At 42.7% G+C, this 21,427-nt stretch overlaps 2 protein-coding genes across 2 annotated transcripts; both read left to right on the top strand.

Moving 5' to 3' along the window:
• LOC109841768 lies at positions 229–735 on the top strand. Its single transcript, XM_020410708.1, has one exon. It carries the CDS (start codon positions 229–231, stop codon positions 733–735), a length of 507 nt encoding a protein of 168 aa, XP_020266297.1.
• LOC109841767 (aspartyl protease family protein At5g10770-like) lies at positions 5,765–8,413 on the top strand. Its single transcript, XM_020410706.1, is given in 3 exon segments — positions 5,765–5,927; positions 7,019–7,624; positions 7,627–8,413. Coding segments are annotated over 3 exon segments (1,407 nt in total). The 3' UTR covers positions 8,265–8,413.

Below are 21,427 nucleotides of genomic sequence, written 5' to 3'. Positions count from 1 at the left end.
AGACCGTTGTATTCCATTGAAGACGAAGGCATTTTTGCAAAATTCAGGGACCCCAAGGGTTTTCCAAATTGTATTTTAATTTTATGTTTTATTTGTTATCTTTGGACTGTATAACCGGACTTTGGACACTTTTTATTTTTTGGTGACGGGCTGATCCACGCAACATGTTTATTGCATGAATTTTTAATTCCTTATTATTAATTCATGTCTTTCAAATGCATAGATAAAATGGCTAAAATAGCGAGCGTTGATTTCGAAGTCCTTGACGCTGCTGGCAAGAATTATTTGAGTTGGCATGTGGACCTGAAGTTCCACTTACGTGCCCAGGGCTTATTAGCCACAATTTCAACTCCTGCTCCACCGGCTCCGGCCACTGTTACGGGTAATGCTGTAAATAATGCTGAAGTTGCTACTACAGTGATTGTCTCTGATATAGATAAGGCGAAATCCATTTTCTACATCAGGAGACATATTGATCGGACCCTGAAGGCCGAATACCTGACTGTAGAGGACCCAAAGGAATTGTGGACTGCACTTGAGGACCGATACACACATCAGAAAGATGTGATCCTCCCACGTGCACGTTATGAGTGGGAAAACCTCCGACTTCAGGACTTTAAGTCCGTAGCTGAGTATAACTCAGCACTTCATAATATCACCTCACGCCTGAAGTTGTGTGGTGAAGAACCGATACACACATCAGAAAGATGTGATCCTCCCACGTGCACGTTATGAGTGGGAAAACCTCCGACTTCAGAACTTTAAGTCCGTAGCTGAGTACAACTCAGCACTTCATAATATCACCTCACGCCTGAAGTTATGTGGTGAAGAAGTTTCGGAGGAACGCATGTTGGAGAAGACTTACACATCCTTCCACGAGAAGGATGCAATCCTCATGCAACAGTACCGCGAACGAAAGTTCAAAAAATATTCTGAATTGCACTCCACCCTTCTGATGGCGGAGCAAAACAGAGAATTGCTTTTGGCCACTCATAACCTACGCCCTGCAGGCTCAGCTCCACCACCCGAAGCTCACATGTTTTCTTCCCAGAAGCAGAAGAAAAAGCATAAGGGTAAATTCAACAAGGGGAAAGCCCCTAAGTGGCAGGCCAGATGTCAACCCCAGAAAAACAACCCTCCCCAGAGCAGCAATAGTGAGGGAAAGAAGAAGTGGAAGAAGAAGACCACTGAGCTGTCGTCCATTCCCAAGAACACTTGGGAGGACAAATGCCACAGATGTGGCATGACTGGACATTGGTCCAGAAACTGTCGCACTCCGCGACACCTCCAAGATCTGTATCTAGCGAGCCAGAAGTCTCCTGTTGAAACAAATCTGGTGGAAAAGCAGCCGTCTACTCAGTTCACTGCTGATGACTTCGAAATGGATGATCTTCTCGACTAGATCCATGTTATCTTTATATGCATTTAAATTCTCATAGTACTTTCATCTTTAGTTCTTTACTTTCCATGTAATGCACTTTACTTTTCAATAAAGATAGTTATTTTCTTTAGATTAAAATATTGCATTCATGTTATAGATGAAGTGTGAGTGCCTTGTGGACAGTGCCTCGACGCACACAATCCTTCGCGAAAGAAGCTATTTCAATAGCTTATATGATTATGACGATCCCGTAATTACGATTTCGGGACTATCTAACATAATAGAAGGATTTGGTGAAGCAATGATATTGCTCCCAAATAAAACGAGACTAATAATAAAAGATGCATTATTCTCTCCGAAATCTAATAGAAACCTCATAAGTTTCAAGGATATTCGTTTAAACGGATATCACTTAGAAACCAATGATATAAATGAGGATGAGTATTTGTATGTAACTCGTCAAAAAGATGGTTCAAAAACTATCTTAGAACGATTCAAGGGACTCCCGTCGGGTCTCTATCATACATATATTCAACCAGTAACGATTCAAGGGACTCCCAACGGGTCTCTATCATACATATATTCAACCAGTAGAAGCTAACATGATTGTGCACCAGAAGTGCCATTCTTCGACGAAATTTAAACTTTGGCATAACAGACTGGGTCACCCAGGATCAGCAATGATGCACCGCATCATGAGCCAATCAAGTGGACACAACCTGAAGAACCTGAAGATTCTTCAGAAGGGTGATTACTCATGTCTATCTTGTTTCCAAGGTAAACTGATCACGAGACCTTCCCTTCTGAAAGTGGGATTAGAGTCTCCTAGCTTCTTGGAGAGAATACATGGCGATATTTGTGGGCCTATTCACCCCGCAAGTGGACCATTTAGGTACTTTATGGTACTTATAGATGCATCAACCAAGTGGTCTTACGTGTGCCTTTTGTCCACCCGCAACTTAGCTTTTTCAAAGCTATTGGCACAAATTATTAAGTTACGGGCTCATTTTCTCGATAATCAAATCAAGAAATTACGTCTTGATAATGCGGGAGAATTCACTTCACAAGTCTTTCAAAACTATTGCCTAGCAACTGGCATTGAAGTTGAACATCCTGTAGTACATGTTCACACCCAGAACGGGTTAGCAGAATCTCTAATTAAGAGGTTGCAATGGATTGTTCGTCCATTGTTGATGCAATCACAGTTGCCTGTTGAGGCTTGGGGTCATGCCATATTTCATGCCGCATCGCTTATCAGAATACGGCCCTCTGGTGGCCATATTTTGTCACCAATGCAGCTTGCTTATGGTGCACCTCCGAATATCTCACATTTGAGAGTGTTTGGTTGTGCAGTTTACGTCCTAATTGCTCCTCCACAAAGGACCAAAATGGGTCCACAGCGTCGTTTGGGTATCTATATAGGGTTTGATTCGCCCTCTATAATAAGATACCTTGAACCCCAGACGGGTGACGCATTTAAGGCACGTCTTGATGATTGTGAATTTGTTGAGGATTCATTTCCTAAACTTGGCACACAGTCCAGGAAGCCTGACGCTTCTAAGACCATTTCTTGGAACACCAAGACTTTGTCTCATTATGATCCGCGTACTAGTCAATGTGAAGATGAGATCCTGAAGATTCTTCATCTTCAGAATACAATACATTTACTTCCGGATAAATTCACTGATAACCAGAAGATTGTCAGATCACACGTCCCTGCTGTCAACACGCCAGCTAGGATTGACATCCCCAAAGATGGATGCAATCCGCCGGCAGCAGAAACGGCTGTACCTTAATTGAAAAGAGGACGCCCACCAGGTTCGAAGGACAAAGTCCCTCGTAAAAGAAAAAATCCTGGAGAAATAAAGATGAACCTAACACAGGATACTGAGCTCAGACCAGCTTCCTCTCCCCTCCTAGATTCACCTGAAGAGTAGCAAACAGGAGAAACATCATTAAATTTCGTACGTACTGAGGAGGTACTGGACAGAAAAAACATAGTCGTCGACGACGACTTTGCGTTCGATATTGCCGTTCACGTCACTGAATATGACGATGAAATCGAACCACGGTCTCTAGCGGAATGTAAACGCAGAGATGATTGGCCAAAGTGGAACGAGGCAATAGGAGTAGAACTGGACTCACTCTTGAAACGCGAAGTCTTTGGACCTGTAGTCCAAACACCTGAAGGTGTAAAACCTGTGGGATATAAGTGGGTCTTCATCAGAAAAAGAAATGAACATAACGAGGTTGTGCGCTACAAAGCACGGCTTGTAGCACAACGTTTTTCCCAAAGACCGGGAATAGACTATAAAAAAACATATTCTCCGGTTATGGATGGGAATACCTTCCGATTCCTAATAAGCCTCTCATCTCTGGAAGGCTTAGAAATGCAGCTCATGGATGTTGTGACTGCATATCTATATGGCAATATAGATAAAGATATCTATATGAAACTCCCTGAAGGATATAAAATTCCACCAGAGATAGCAGATAGACCTCGGGACGTCTATTCTGTTAGGCTTTAAAGATCATTATATGGTCTTAAACAATTGGGGAAAATGTGGTATAACAGACTAAGTGAGTTCCTTGCTACGCAAGGATTCACAAATGATAAAGTCTGCCCGTGTATCTTTATAAAAAGATCAGGAACAAGATTTATTATAGTCGCCATCTATGTCAACGACTTAAATCTCATTGGATCTCCTGCAGAGATAGCTGGGATATCTGGAAGCCTTAAGAATACTTTTGAAATGAAAGACCTAGGCAAAACAAAGTATTGTCTTGGCTTACAGATCGAACACCTTAAGGGTGGTATCCTGTTACACCAATCCACATATACATGGAAATTACTTAAAATTTTCCGAATGGATAAATGTCATCCTCTTAGTACACCAATGATTGTTCGATCATTGGATGTAAAGAACGACCCCTTCCGTCCGCTGGAAGAGGGGGAGGAAATGCTAGGTCCTGAAGTACCTTACCTCAGTGCCATTGGAGCACTATTATATCTGGCTAACTGTACGCGTCCCGATATAGCGTTTTCAGTTAACCTACTAGCCAGATACAGTGCAGCGCCCACAAAGCGCCACTGGAATGAAGTTAAGCATCTTCTGCGCTACCTCCAAGGGTCTATAGACCTGAGATTATATTTCCCGAAGGGTGGGTCTCCCACCTTAATTGGTTATTCAGATGCAGGTTACAGGTCTGATCCCCACACCGAGAAATCACAAACCGGATTTGTGTTTACATTCGGTGGTACGGCCATCTCCTGGAGGTCTGTCAAGCAAACCACTGTAGCAATCTCATCCAACCATTCCGAACTCCTCGCGATCCATGAAACCAACAAAGAATGTGTTTGGCTTCGTTCTGTCATTCAACACATCTTAGTGTTTACCGGCTTGAAGACTGGTGACCTTGAGCCAACTACTATATTTGAAGACAATGCAGCCTGCGTTGCTCAACTTCAGTCTGGCTTCATCAAGGGTGACAAGACGAAGCACATATCTCCCAAGTTTTTCTGGACGCACGATCTTCAAGAGGAGGAGCAAGTTAAAGTACAGCAGATCCAATCATGTAATAATTTAGCTGACTTGTTCACTAAGGCTCTGCCTAGATGTACTTTTGTAAAACTTGTAAAAGGAATAGGGATGAGACATCTGAAAGACCTACAAGCCTGAAGCTTGTATGGTTCAGGGGGAGTAATCTATGGGTTGTACTCTTTTTCCTTAGACTGATGGTTTTTCCCACTGGGTTTTCCACAGCTAAGGTTTTAACGAGGCAAACAAGTTTACTCTGGATCCAGAAGTATCCACCCCATTAGCTTTACGAACCCTGAAGTGTTCATAAGCTAAACCCAAGGTAATGGATGGATAAGGAGGAATATTATGAGATGAGGGAGGCCTTTGGCCTCCCCCTCATTATCCCTCCATTCACACCCCATTATGGTGGTGTAACACCCCACTAAGTGGGGGTGACTCTTGGGTACTCAACCTATTCACATTGACTAGTATAAATATTTATCATAGGCCTTTGGCCTATGTATGAGTTTCAAACAATGAAGAAGAACTTGATACATATTCTAATGCGTAGTTTTTAAACTTAATTATTATTATGGTATTTTAATTGATTCCATTCATATTCACTAATTGTATTTACTAAGAAATGCGTCTCATATGTCTTCTGGATGATTTTCTACGTACTTTGGATTTTTTTGACACTTTTTAGAGAGAGAATTCTTACACGATGGACTTATGATCGAGCTTGATGACATCAATGGGTAGCAAACTAATTAATAAATAATAATCACCACGATCTAAGAAAAATCTATTTAAAGGCCAGCATATGCTAGTCACTCTGCCATTGCTTCTCTTTCTCTCTCAAATGAGTTCTCGTCCCTCTCTCTTCGACTCTTGTGCCTTCATTCTCCTTCTAAATTTTATTACATGTAGTCCTCCTACACAAGTTAATGGGGTGGAGGAAGCTTATCATCATGTTGTCGATGTTCAATCTTTGTTGCCTAAAGATGTATGCATATTATCCAAAGGTTTGCACGCTAATTCTCTATTAACTTTGTGTCTCAGTTTTACTTATCAAGTAATCGAATTCTTAATTAATAGTCATTATACGCATTAAAAGTCTTTTACAAAGAGAAAAGGTGGTACAAATTAATGAAAGTTAAGCCTTTATATATTTTTGGTTCTTAATTAGTGGTTGTATGTAGTAAGTCTTTTAGATAGTAGAACACATCTTAAATTACCAATTACATGCAATTAATTTCTAAAACAACTATACCACAACACTCCTGAACTGTAGTTTATTCTCATTTTTAACTGAAAATGAATCATAATTATACATTAACTAATAAATAATTTTGATTATGAAATTGACTATTTAGTGATTGTCCACAACGAATGGAATCTGAATCTCTTAAACCTACATATTATCTTTGTTCAAAATTGGTTATAAATTGATGAGTAAATTCAATTTTCTTTTGATTCCTTATTTTTTTTTCTTTCTTCTTCATTTGTTAGATGTGATTACATACCTAGATAGCTAATAATTTCGTGATATATAAATGTACATCTTTTTTGCCTAAAATCATTACGACATCGATATAGCTTCTTGAATAACATAGAGTTAAGGTGCAAATTGCACTTTGTGTACTGCTTGAAGGCGTAGCTGCAAATTAATTATAAACATTTACCGAGTTAAAGACATCAATTGCAGAATTAGATAAAGTGCAGTATATAAATTCTCTTATACTTAAATAAAAAAATGATATAAATGACAGATTATTTTGTTAATATGGACATAGGTGATGACTAGGTTTAGGCTTTGAAGTCCCATGACCATGTGCCTTGAGGCATAGAAAACTTTAGGGGCCGGCTTCAATCATTGATCATTAATTAATTAACAATTGTTTGATGCACAAGGGATTCCATTTCCTTCATTCAGATGTCAAACCAATACACACAGATAGGCAATTCATTAAACATGAGTAAAACTAGGCAATCCAGTGACGTCATTTGACACTGATGCACGGTGTGTAAAGCTCTGTCATTCCCAAATAGCTGGTACTTTTTTTTTTCTTTTTTCTTTTTTTCGGTGATTCAATTTCGATTTCAACATTTGCAGAATCCGACCCTACAAAGCTCCAATTAGTCCACCGTCACGGCCCATGCTCTCCCCTCAACCCCAAACTCAAGTTCTCCCACGAACAAATCCTCAATCACGACCAAACCCGAGTCGACTGGCTCCACCGCAAATCCTCCTCCAGCGCCTCCACTGCCAGCGCGGCAGCAGCGGCAGACATAATCGCCCATCCCTCGCCACCGCAACATCCAGCCCACACGGGGACTCCTCAACACCGGCAACTACATCGTCCCTCGGTTTCGCACACCCAAAATCACCAGTCCGTCGTGTTCGACACGGGCAGCGACGTGACCTGGATCCAATGCCAACCTTGCGTCTCCGCCTGCTACCAACAACAAGACCCTCTCTTCGACCCGCGCCAAGTCTCCACGTACCGCAACATATCGTGCACCTCTCCCTTCTGCTCCGCCCTCGACAGCAGCGGCTGCTCCGGCTCCACGTGCCTCTACGCCGTCCAGTACGGAGACAATTCTTCACTGTCGGATTCTTCGCACAGGATACGTTATCCTTACCGCAGCTTCAGAATCATCTCCAACCTCCGATTCGGCTGTGGCGAGAAGAACAACGGGCTTTTCGGCCAGGCCGCTGGCTTCTGGGCCTGGGCCGTCAACCAGTTTCGGTAGTAATGCAGACGGCGAGAAAGTTCGGCGGAGTTTTCTCATACTGCCTCCCGTCGAGTGCGGCCTCCACCGGATACCTAAAATTCGGAGGCGCTTCCGTGTCGAATGTGATGTTTACGCCTATGCTCTCCCAATCTGGAATGCCGACATTTTACTTTCTTGAGCTGATAGCGATATCTGTCAACGGACAAAAGCTCGCCATATCGCCTACATTGTTTTCCAATGCTGGGACTATTATCGACTCTGGCACGGTCATCACCCGTTTGCCTCCGACAGCGTACTCTGCACTGCGGTCGGCTTTCAAGAAGGCGATGACCCATTATCCGACTGCCCCGGCATTCTCAATCCTCGACACGTGCTATGATCTTAGGAATTACACAACGTTCAAGATACCGAATGTGGAATTGCTGTATCGAGGAGCGACGATGAAATTGGACACGATGGGTATTCTGTACCCGGCGAGTACCACGCAGACTTGCCTAGCTTTTTCGCCCAACGGAGATGATTCCGATATGGTGATCATCGGAAATACTCAGCAGAGGAGGTTCAATGTGGTGTACGATGTCATCAAGAAACGGATTGGGTTTGGGCCTGGTGGTTGTAATTAGTTAATAGTCAGTGATTGGGTGCATGATTAGGTCCTGATTGCTGCCTTAGGGGTGTTTGTTTCTATGAAAGTGAAAAGTAAAAGTGTGAAAGTGAAATGCTTTTGACATCTTAGGTGTTTGTTTAATTGAAAGTTATTTTGAAAGTGAAATATCAAAATGGATCCACATAAGTTTTAATTCTGGGTTAAGTACCCCTAAAAAAGTGCTGAAGTCAGGTCAACGTGAGAAATATAGGGGCCACCACTAGGGGTGGAACAAATCGAATATGATTGAATACATTTACATTTGAATTTTAATTCCGTTTTCTCTATCGAATTCGAATTTGAATTCAAACTTCGTGTCGCATAGGTAAGAGGCGCTCAAATTAGATCCGTTTAATTAAACCATTATTTAACAAATATTCATGAGTACTTGTTAGCGTGCTTAGTTGAGGCATTTGCCTCTTTAACTTGAGGTCATGAGTTAAAATCTTGTGTCAAATATTAACGAATACTTGTTAGTGTGTTTGGTTGAGGCATTTGCCTCTGTAAGTTGAGGTCATGATTTCAAATCTTGTGTTGGTAAATTATTTGTTCTGTTTGTTTTTTACATTTTGCTAACTAGATGATGATTACTATGATATGCCTATTAGATCTAAATTAAAACTTGAGATCTAAATCATAAAGACATGATTAATTCGAAGAGATTAACAATAATCAAAAGGAGCGGAAGCTTATACCTGAATCCATAGATGAAACTTGAGATGAGTTTTGGATCTTCTAACCTTAGGGTTTCTCTAGCCAAATTTCTCTCTAGATGGGGGTGAAGAGAATTAGAGAGTGTAACCCTAGATTAGGGACTATAACCCCTTATTTATAGATGTTGTACATTTATAATTTGGCCCCTCATCAAATTACAATTACAACCTGGTATCTGCACATATAACCTCATGACTTATTTAAATACACATTAACCCAAATTAATTGATCACTTTAGTGGGTTATCCTGAAGGATAGCAATACACACAGATTAATCATATGTGCCCACAAATAGATTTAATTAGATTTAAATCCAACAATCTCCCACTTGGGCACCATATGACTCCTTAAAGTGTGTATAACCTTATGAGCTCAAAACTGCTATCATTGAAAAAGGTATTTCCGAACAATCTCGTCCATTAACTTTATCAATATAGGATCAAAGCGGCATTCGTCACATTTATCCTGACTCAACCCATCAATGGTCACATATACCAATACAATCAAACGACATAGATCAATCATGGATGTGCAGCATAAAAATTACATGCAATGTGATCAGTACATGTCTATTTTCAACTGGTCCTACTTTAGTGAGGTCAAAACCAAACATAATATAACAGAGTGTTTGAACTGAAAAACTTTATTCTGATCAGACAATACAACCAAACATAAAGCACCACAATTACAAACTCCCACTAAATCATGATATCCTCAAATAATACCACATCCATATGAGCAGTATGCTTAAGAAAGACCTTGGATGGCAATCCCTTAGTAAGACGATCAGCTATCATGGAGTTTGTCCCAATGTGTTCTATAGATATCTGTCCACTCTGTACCCTTTCTTTCACAACCAGGAACTTAATGTCAATATGTTTTGACTTAGTTGAGCTCCTGTTGTTATTGGAATATATTACTGCAGATTTATTATCATAATATAACCTTAGTGGTCTTTCCATATTTTCCAAAATGCACAGTCCCGTGATAAAATTTCGCAGTTATATTCCCTGATTGAATGCCTCATAGCAAGCTACAAATTCTGCTGCCATAGTTGAGGAAGCTACTAGTATCTGTTTGACACTTTTCCATGATACAGCTCCTCCTGCTAACATATAAATGTAGCCTGATGTAGATTTTTTGCTATCTTGACATCCAGCAAAATCAGAATCAGAGTACCCAATGACCTCCAGCTGATCTGATTTTTTGTATGTGAGCATGTAATCTTTTGTTTTCTGAAGATACCTCATAACCCTTTTGACTGCTATCCAATGATCCATACCAGGGTTGCTTAAGTATCTGCCTAACATCCCAACAATGTACGCAATATCCGGACGCGTACATATCTGATCATACATTAGACTTCCTACAGCCGAAGCATAAGGAATCTTCTGTATTTCCTGAATTTCAAGGTTACCTTTAGGGCACTGATTGAGACTAAACTTGTCTCCTTTAGCAACGAGGGTATCTCCTGGTCTGCAATCTTGCATGCCAAACCTTTTAAGTACTTTATCGATATAGCTCTTTTGTGATAATCCAAGTATACCTCGAGAGCGATCTCGATGTATCTGGATTCCTAATATAAAAGAGGCATCCCCAATATCTTTCATTTCAAAATTCTTTGATAGAAATCTCTTGGTTTCGTGCAGCATGGCTATATCATTAGTGGCAAGCAATATGTCATCGACATACAGAACCAGAAAGATATACTTACTCCCACTGAACTTAAGATATACACAGTCATCAACAATGTTTATCTCAAAGCCAAACGAGATAATTATTTGTTGAAACTTATGATACCATTGACGAGGAGCTTGCTTGAGTCCATAGATTGATTTCCTTAATTTGCAGACCATATTCTTTGGGTCTCCTGACACAAAGTTTTCTGGTTGCACCATATAAATCATCTCATCAATGTCTCCATTAAGAAATACAGTCTTAACATCCATCTGATGTAACTCAAGATCATAATGAGCAACAAGTGCCATGATTATTCTGAAAGAGTCTTTCGATGAAACCGGAGAGAAAATCTCTGTATAATCAATGCATTCCTTTTGAGTATAGCCTTTAGCCACAAGACGTGCCTTATACCTCTCCACATTACCGTTTGCATCCCGCTTGGTTTTAAAAATCCATTTACAACCAATTGGTTTTGCACCTTCTGGTAATGGGAGAAGTTCCCAAACCTTATTGTCTTGCATAGACTTGTACTCTTCATTCATGGCATCAATCCACTGTTGAGAGTTAGAACTTTTCATGGCCTGAAAGAAGTTGATTGGATCATCTTCCAACATTCCATTACTTTCCTCATGTTCTTGAAGAAATACAATATAATCATCCGAAATAGCATTTCTCCTTTCTCTCGTGGATCTCCTTAATGGCACTGGTTCTTGAGGTTGTTGAGTTTGTTCTTCTGGAACAGGGAGTTGTTCAACATTGTCATCTTGAGGTTCTGGATTTACTTCTTAAGCAATAACAGGTATAGGAACCTGAATATTATCAAAAGTAACTGTATGGATTGGATCTGAAGCTAATTCCTCCTCAAAACTAATATCTCTAACCTTATTTCTCCCCCCAAACTCAACATCCTCAAAGAATGTTGCTGTTCCCGTCTCAAAAATATTCCTTAGTGTGGGATCATAAAACTTATAGCCCCTAGAGCGTTCAGAGTACCCTATAAAGTAGCTGCTAACTGTAGGCATCGAAAATTACCTATAGGTCTCCGTGAGTAGCTCAAAGCTAAGAGGAGGTGAGGAACATCACTATCCAAATCACAGAAGCTTGATTGATGTTACGCTTGAAGTGAATCGACGAACTACGTGAAGTAATGGAATTTCAGAATAACGAAGACACGAACTGAACGGGAGCCCCGCGTCGCTTACAAAAGATGAAACGACGCTCCTATCCCAGCTTAATCCACAATGATCTCATCATCAGAGCTTATAGGTCTCCTCGCCGACCTTCCAACGCACTTTGAATCACTCAAATTCGAGTTCGAATGAAGAAGTTACAGAGGAAATGGACAAGCACGCAAAACGGATTGTCTCAGCCTAAGCTGAGACACCCAAGGGTGTCTCCACCCGACCAATGGTGTCTCCACCAGAGCAAGGGTATCTCCATTCTCGCTGAGACACCGAAGGGTGTCTCCACCCGAGCAAGGGTGTCTCCATTCTCGCTGAGACACCCAAGGGTGTCCGCAGCCCTAAAAAGTTGTTCTTTTCACTGTTATGCAGTTTTAACCGTCCAAACTTCCTGGAGCCTATAAATACAGCCCCAGGGCCCTCATTTTTCGGGATCTGGAATTTTGGAGAATTGGCGAAGCCCTACCGGATTAAAGATTGATCGAGTTCTTCAACGCTAGAGAGGGAGATTCTTCAGATCTGCACCACCCGCGTCCGATCCTTAGGATTATCCCGTTGCAATAATTCTAAGAAGAGAAATTATCTCGCCATTGCCAAGATAAGTGCTTCTGCTTCTAGATTCCTTCACGAATCGACGGAGTTCTAGATCTGATCTGATTGTCAGGTAGTCCACGGATATCGACATCCCCGTCACCGGCTAAAGACCCACGCAAGCAAGAAACGACGAACGGATCTTGTGTTATTTTCGAGAAAGTTGTAATCTTTCATTTTCCTTTGTTAAAATTTGAATTCTTTGTAAACGATTGATATTATAATGAATTCAGCAATGAAGGCAACTTTTACCGAAAACAAACTGGCGACCACAGTGGGAGCCAACAGCCTCGTTGCCGAGGCTGTCGTGTCGCAACCGACATTCAAGATCCGGGTGAATGAAGAGATCGAATATGAGTTCGATCAACAAAAGTTTGAAGAGTACCTCTCTTCCTCCTCCCCCAGATCCGCCTCTCCAAGCAGGCGCAGGAATGTCTCCTCTTCCAGAAACACTCGCGAGGTTTCAGGCTTGAAAATCAAGGATCCCCTCGCCACCGCTACACCCGTGCCCCGCGACATCCCTGCGGCATCCAAAGAGGTCGAAGCTGTAGATCCGGACTCCTCCTCCGCCATGAAGATAACTGATGAAGGCGCTCCAATTTTGTCGAAGAGGGCACGCCAGAGACGGCGTCAACGCCTTGCGCGATAACTAGCCAAAGCTTCGGAGTCGATGGACGGGATCCGCTATAATGAGGATCTAAAATCAAGGCAGCGCCAAGAACGGTAACGGCGAACCGCCAACCTTTCCTCTAAGGCGGAGACAAACGAATGGGTCCGCATCAAGAAGACTCGCTCTACTCTCGAAGAGCGAATCAAGAAACACCGTGCATTGCTCGTGCATGCCCGAGTCCTTCTGCAGAAAGCGGAAGAGATGCAAAAAGAAGAGACGGTTAAGAAGCCGCCCAGACACAAACAGGTGTGGGTACCAAAGGCAAAACCAGAACTTAAGACAAAAGTGGACGAAGTTACCGTCCGGCCTTCTTCAAATCCAGATCACGTTTCCCCTGTCCCCGTACCTCCGACGGAGCACAGTAATATCGTGGATCTCACAAGATCCAGAGTTCCTTTAAAAGGTCGCCTCGGTCCTTTACCGGAAAATCAAGGTAAAGCACCCGTGAAGGAGCGATTGAGACCATTGAAAGGTCCCCAAACAACAATCCAGACTGGGGGTCGTACCAATCCCCTTAAAAAAGATAATAAAGGGAAAGCCCCTGTTACTGACCGCATTAGATTACGGTTTGAAGTTCAAGAGCCCGTTAGGTTTTCACGCTCACAAAAGCGTAAACCTGAACGAGTGACTTTTGGGGACGCCAATAAAGTGTCGTATCCCCAGAGGGAAACACATTTCTCTGATGATGATAATGTTATACCTGGGAAGTCGTGCCAACACTCTATGGGTTGCTCCAGTCATCAAACTGACGAGTTGTACTATAGGGCTGGGGGTACGAATAAGTCTCAAAAAAGAAACATTCGAGACACGGATTCTCATTGTCCGTGTGCCAACATAATCAAGGCAGTGCTATCAGAATACTGCTGTTCTAAAGCCCCACGAAGAGTTTCTGTGTTTGAGAGAATCTCCACCAGAACGTCCGAGGCCAGACCAATACACTACCGTAAAAGGAAACCTTCTCTTCAAGAGGAGGAATTTCAAGAAGTGTCCGTCAATATGACCGGGAGAGGGAAATCAACGCGACGCTTTAGTCCAGATCAGTTTACCGCGGTGTCCTAGCGTATAACTCGATTGCGATCGGTGACCAATAGACGAAGGGATTAACAGAGAATGCAAAAGGGGCTCCCTTCAGATGATGAAACCTCGGATGTTTGCTCGGATGCTTGCTCGGATGCTTGCTTAGCGGTGGCTTCAGATGACACCGCATCAAGTGCAGGACAACCCTATGAATCACTCATGATTAATGCTGAACAGATGGCTAAAATACTGGAGGATGCTTTGACTAAGCAGAAAGAAATTTTTAAATTTGAAATGGAAATGGCCATGCAGCAGATGAGAGAAATGCATGACCAGCAAATCGCGGCACTGACGACTCATCAAGGAGAATCCAGTCGTCGCAATAATCCTAACCAAGGTGATGATGAACGGGAAGTGGAGGATAATGCCAACATGAACACCCCTCCCGTCAACAACAATAACGGAAGTGGCCCCTCGGATGATAACAATACGAAGGAGGACCACATTACTTCTCCCCGAAACCACTCGAAGACAGATACGAGTGAGGATAAGAAAATGAGGGATTTGGAGAACAAGATCAACGCGTTGATGAGTGCTCAAGAAGTAAAGAGGTCCGGAATACCATGTCCATACCCAAGGGAGTGGGAATCAATTCCATACCCGACGAAGTTCAATTTGATCAATTTCACGCCGTTTGATGGAAAGGGTTCCCCTACCCAGCACTTAATATATTTTAAGTCTCACTTAGGAATAATCTCCAGGAATGAACCTCTAATGGTGCGGTCATTCGTTGGCAGTCTTTGAGGAGCGGCCTTCGATTGGTATCACCGTCTTAAGCCAGGGAGTATCAACAGTTGGGATGACATGGAGGATATGTTTTTGACAAACTTCTTCGATGACAACATTGAGATTTCAATTGGTACATTATTTGACGAGAAACAGAAAAATGGTGAGACGGTTGAAAACTTCGTCAAGAGATTCCGAAACAAAGCGATGAACTACAGGGATCCGGTCAGTGAAGACTTCATCCTCGAGACTTGTCACAATAATCTTTCGTTGGACATCCTCAAAGCTATGGGAATGGCACCACCAAAGACTTGGAAAGATTTGAAAGTGCGAGGAGAACGAGCCGAAAGATTCCTTAAAAGGAAGAAGACTGAAAGGGGTCAGGCGGCAAATAATACTCCACAACAGAACTTTGTTCCTAAAGGTAAAGGAAAGGCACAATCGAATGCGGTGGACACGAACCAAACATTCGAAGTACAAGCGCAACCGCAACAACAGAAAGTGCCTCAACAATCAAGGTGGCAACAACAGCCTCAGAAACAGAAGGCTTCGGAACCAAAATTTCCGAAGGTCTACTCGTTCAAAGAGGATGAAGTCCCTGGTATCTTCAAATACCTCATAGAGAATAACAAGATTAAGCTGCCTCCGATCCAAGATTAGGAAGATGCTAAAAGAATTAGTGACCCGAAGTACTGCGCATTTCATAGAGCGGTGCACCATCCTACCAAGGCATGTTACGCTCTCAAGGATAAGATCCAAGCTTTAATCGATGTCGGGGTCATCACTATGAAGCAACCTAAAGAGAAGAAGGTGGGCGCGAATGCAGTGTCGATTAGTTTTGGATCTGTTCCTTTGAACTGGTTTCAGCCTGAGCCAGTAATAAATGCGGCGGTAAAGACAGTGAATGACGATCCTTCCTTTGAACTGGTTTCAGCCTGAGCCAGTAATAAATGCGGCGGTAAAGACAGTGAATGACGATCCTCATAAGCAACGCCAGAAAGGACTTGTACCACACACAGCTCTAAATGGTGAGATTCTTTGGGTTCATCCCGATCTAATTGGAAATGAACAATGGACCGGATCCTCTTCCAAGAAAAAGTCAAAAGGAAAAGGTAAGTCTTGTTATGGAGCCGCAACCATTCCAGAAGGAGACGACGACAAAATTCCTGCTTTCCCACTTTCTGAAGATGAACAGGAAGCCCGGATGCTTCCGAGCAGTTGGCTAAGCAAGGGGTAACCAAAATCATTCCTTCCAAGACCCTAGCAGAGATGGGAATTGTCACAACTCCCCCAATACCTGTAGTTGCGAAGAAAGCCCAACAAAAGCAAAAAGGGAAAGAACCTCTACACCAGGAAGTCCAAAACCCGAAGCAGTCTCGGTTCAACCTACCGATTGGGAGAGACAAACCGGGGACTTTAAGCTCTCCACCTCGTTTCGATATTATTACGCAACTAGCTAATATACCGGCTAGAATAACGCTGTATGAATTGTTGTGTCTTTCAAAGGACACAAGGGAAGCGTTACAAGAGGCCTTGTCCAATTCGGAAGTTTTCCTGACTCGGATCAAGCCATCTCCTGAAGAACTAGAGCCACCGGTCCAACACTGCAATCTCGCGGCACACCACTTTCCCTGCATTTCTTTCACCAAAGAAGACATGCAGACGAAAAACTCAAAGCATGATCGACCCTTGTACTTCACCGGACATATTGGTTCCAGCGTTGTCAACCGGATCCAAGTCGACCCGGGTTCCGCTGTCAGCATCATGCCACTCCAATTGATGTATAATCTCAGAATACCGGCTAGTAAGCTAGCTTTCACGGGCACTACGATCTACGGATTCAACACCAGTGGGTCCAGACCATTGGGAAAGATTTGAGTAAAATGCCAGATCGAGGATTTGAAGTCAGAAGTCACCTGCTACGTGATTGACGCGAAAACATCCTATAACTTACTGTTGGGTCGACCCTGGATCCACGGTAATCTTATAGTCCTGTCAACTCTTCATCAGTGCCTCAAATATGTGGACACTAATAATGAAGTCAAGACGGTGGTCACAGATAAGCAACCGTTTAAGGGGTTGGAGAACTATTTCACCGATTCCCTTCTATACGGTGCCGAATCTGATACTGAACCATCGGCCCAAGGAACGGACAGCGGAGATAAAGCTGATATCGAAGCTGGGTTTGATTATGATGGTGGTTTTGTACTTAATAACATTGTACCCATAGTAATCAATCTTGATGATGAAGAATCATCGGAAAGTAGTTGTAACTAGTAACTTGCCGAAGATATTGCAATAAATGATAATTTAGAGTACTCGTTGTGTCTTGATAACATCACTAAGGAGCTGTATGATAACCCTGGCTTGTATATGCCACTTTAATCATTTTGTATGACAAAAAAACAGGTACAGGATACATGCAGAACGACACTTGTCATCCCTGCAAAGACAGAGGGTGAAAAGGAAGTCATCTACGGTAAAGGAAGAGAATCTCCGATACCAGACCACTTCTTGGAAGAGAAAGACAATGATGATAAACCTGCCCCTCATCTATTTAGGTATAAAGAGAAAGACAATGATGATAAACCTGCCCCTCATCTATTTAGGTATAACACAAAAGCGCGTGATCTAATAGAGAAATATGGATATGATTTCACGCTCGGAGAAGGTCTTTGCTTTGGTCGAGGTCCGCGAGTTCCGTCTCGAATGGCCTATGTACCAAAAGGAAAACCTGATGATTATTATCGCCATAGAAGAGGTTTAGGTTATGTCTCCTCATCCGATGACGAGTGTTGCTGGCAGGTCATCGATCAAATTGCTAACAAAGGTAAAAACGGGGATTCTTCTGATTCTTCAGCTTGGGATTCCGACGCTAGTCTTGGTGAAATGTTCAAAAAGCTAATGTCGAACATGGCTACGGTCGACCCTGCGACAATAGAGGAAGACGATCAGATACCGACTTGGGAAGATCCTTGGCTTCATCACCTAAACATGCAATACGGCGATAGGTTTAAACAAAGAGAACCTCCTACCGAGGATCAAGTGGTCCAAGTGAATATGGGAAACGAGGATAATCTGAAGCCAATATTCATTAGCGACAGCCTCCCGCTCGATGAGAAAGAGGAGTTAATCTCTCTTATCAGGGAGTACATCGATGTGTTCGCCTGGAATTATGAAGATATGCCAGGGCTCGATCCAAATGTAGCAGTGCATCGTCTTAATATTAAGCCGGATGTCAAACCTATCAAATAACAACAAAGACGGTTTCGTCCGCAGATGATGGAGGCAATCGAGTCCGAAGTTAAAAAGCTAATTGACTCAGGCTTTGTTAGGGAAGAGCAACATCCCGAATGGCTTGCTAATGTTGTCCCGGTTCTTAAGAAGAATGGGAAAATCAGGGTTTGTATCGACTTTAGAGACCTCAACGCTGCCTGCCCAAAAGATGATTTCCCCCTTCCCATCACAGATGTCATCATCGACAATACGTGCGGGTTCGAGAGGATGTCTTTCATGGATGGGTTTTCTGGTTATAATCAAATAAAGATGCATCCAGATGATGAAAAGCATACCGCATTTAGTACACCCCTCGGCGTTTTCTGCTACACGGTCATGCCCTTCGGTTTAAAGAATGCAGGTGCCACATATCAGAGAGCCATGTCGAAGATTTTTAGGAGCATCTCCGGAAAACTATCGAATGCTACGTGGACGATCTAGTCGTAAAAAGTCATGACAAGAATGATCACATCAAAGACTTAAAGACGATGTTCGATTTGATGCGAACCCATCAATTGAAAATGAATCCTACCACGTCTTTTCTCGGAATGTCCAGCGGTAAATTTCTTGGATTCTTCGTCACCACCAAGGGTATTCACATTGATCCTGACAAAGTGAAGGCGATTAATGAATTGAAACCTCCGAGAAATCTTAAGGAACTCAGAGGACTACAAGGATGGTTGGTTTATATCCGTCGCTTTATTTCGAACCTCTCAGGAAAATGTCAACCATTCTCCAAACTCACAAAGAAGGGCGTATCGTTCGTATGGGACGACGCTTGTCAAAAAGCGTTCGAGAGTATTAAAGAATATCTCTCAAAACCTCTTGTACTCGTTGCACCGAAATCAGGCAAACCGTTCTTGATTTATGTCAAGGCGACGAGCCACTCATTAAGTGCATTACTTGCACAAGATGACGATAACGGTCATGAGCAGGCAGTATATTATCTAAGTCGGACCTTGGTAGGTGCTGAATTTCGGTATCCCATGATTGAAAGGGAATGTCTTGCCTTGGTATTCGCAATTCAAAAGATGCGGTATTACCTGGTGGGACAGACTATTTATGTTATCTCCAAAGTTAACCCAATCCGAGTATTCATGACACAGCCAGCTTTCATGAATTGGCGGTTAGCAAAATGGGCCTTGCTCTTGTCCTAATATGACTTGCACTTTAAACAACAGAAGTCGGTAAAAGGATAGGCCATCTGTGACCTTCTGGCAGCTAACCCAACTACGGATACTACCGAGATATATGATGACCTGCCAGATGAAATCCACGAAGTCAACGCAACTTCGCACCAACAAGTATGGCGCTTGTACTTCGATGGTGCTTCTCGAGCGGCTAATGTAGCAAGTGCTCCTGGATGTTCTAAGATTTCTTCTGGAGTTGGAGTCGTCTTAGTTTCCCTAGGAAAACATGTGATGCCTCGAGCCTACTCATTGACCGAGCCATGCTCAAATAATGTAGCCGAGTATAACGCGCTACTCATAGGACTCAATTTCGCTAAAGAACTGGGAATTGAGTATCTCGAAGCTTTCGGCGATTCCCAACTAATAGTTAAGCAGGTTCAAGGGGAGTATGAGGTCTGAAGTCAGGATTTAATACCATATCATAAGATGGCTGTAGAGATGGCAGAATCGTTCGAAGGATTCTTCATCGAACACATTCCGCGATTAAAGAACGCTTACACAGATGCATTAGCAGCATTAGCCGTATCTCTGGCGCAGCCTCCTGAAATAGAATAGTTTGTTATGGTAAGAACTCACCAACTCTTAGTGCCAATCTACGATGAAGATGACAAGGAAGAGGATGTTCAAGAGGTATATTCAACTCAAGTCGAGTTTGAACCCCGAGATTGGCGTTTCCCCATCATCGATTATGTCTTGCATGGAATCTTACCAGAAGATGTGAAAGAGAGGGATTCAATCCGACGAAAAGCAGTAAGATTCTACTATAACACAGAGAGTCGAACGTTGTACCGCAGGGGGTACGATGGTTTACTATTACGTTGCTTATCGACTAAAGAAGCTGAGGAAGTCCTCAAGGAAGCACACGAAGGGGTTTGTGGCGCACACCAACCCGACCCCAAACTTTATGACCGCATCAGAAGAATGGGATATTTCTGGCCTTTTATAATGAGTGATGCAGTCGCGTATGCTCGAAAGTGTCATGCGTGTCAGATACACGCGAATTATATGCACCAACCTCCGAAGCATCTGCATCCTTCGGTTACATCATGGCCATTTGAGACTTAGGGAATGGATATTGTTGGTTCTATAAATCCCCCGTCAATCAAAGGTGACCGATTCATCTTAGCAATCACTGACTACTTCTCCAAGTGGGCTGAAGCGATCCCACTCAGAGAAGTTAAAACAAGCAACGTCATTGCATTCATCAAACACCATATTATTTACCGGTATGGTGTCCTAAGACGAATCATACATGACAACGGTCCTCAGTTTGTCAACAACGCCTTCATCAGGTTTTGCGAGAAGTTTAAAATTCAAGACGTCTCGTCAACGGCTTACAATCCCACAACAAATGGATTGGCTGAAGCCTTCAATAAGACAATCATAAAGCTTTTGTCAAAACTCATGAAAACTAATAAACGAGATTGTGATGACAAGCTTGGCACGGCTCTATGGGCCTATCGTACCATGGTACGTACACCGACGGGAGTGACCCCGTACTCTTTGGTATACGGATGTGAAGCCATTCTTCCGTTGGAAATACAAATTCCATCTCTTCGAATCGCTCTCGCAACCCAGATGACGACCGACGAACAACATCAGAAACATCTCGAAGAACTCGAGATGCTCGATGAAAAGCGCTTAGAGGCTCAACAGCATATTGAGTTCTACCAAGCTAGAATTTCCCGAGCTTTCGACAAGAAGGTTCGACAATGGAGTTTTAAAGAAGGAGATTTAGTCTTGACTGAAAGACGACCTATGATCATAACTCCAAGAAGAAAGGAAAATTTGAGCCCAAATAGGAGGGACCATTCATAGTAGAGACAGTCTACTCGCGTGGCGTATATCGCTTGGTTACCAAGGATGGCGACCGGCTTATGATGCCGATAAACGGCAAGTTCCTAAAAAATACTACCCTTAGTACCTTCAGGATAACCAATGTATCGGGAAGTTCCCGGAAGAATGTCACGTGTGGTATTCTTAGGGATAACCCAATCACTGTAAAAGTGATAAATAAGAGGTCCACAGTTAAACT

This window comes from Asparagus officinalis, chromosome 5, assembly GCF_001876935.1.
Source record: "Asparagus officinalis chromosome 5, Aspof.V1, whole genome shotgun sequence".
NCBI classification, from domain to species: Eukaryota; Viridiplantae; Streptophyta; class Magnoliopsida; order Asparagales; family Asparagaceae; genus Asparagus; species Asparagus officinalis.
Note: the sequence above shows the minus strand (reverse complement) of the source record. Positions and strands in the feature narration are given on the sequence as shown.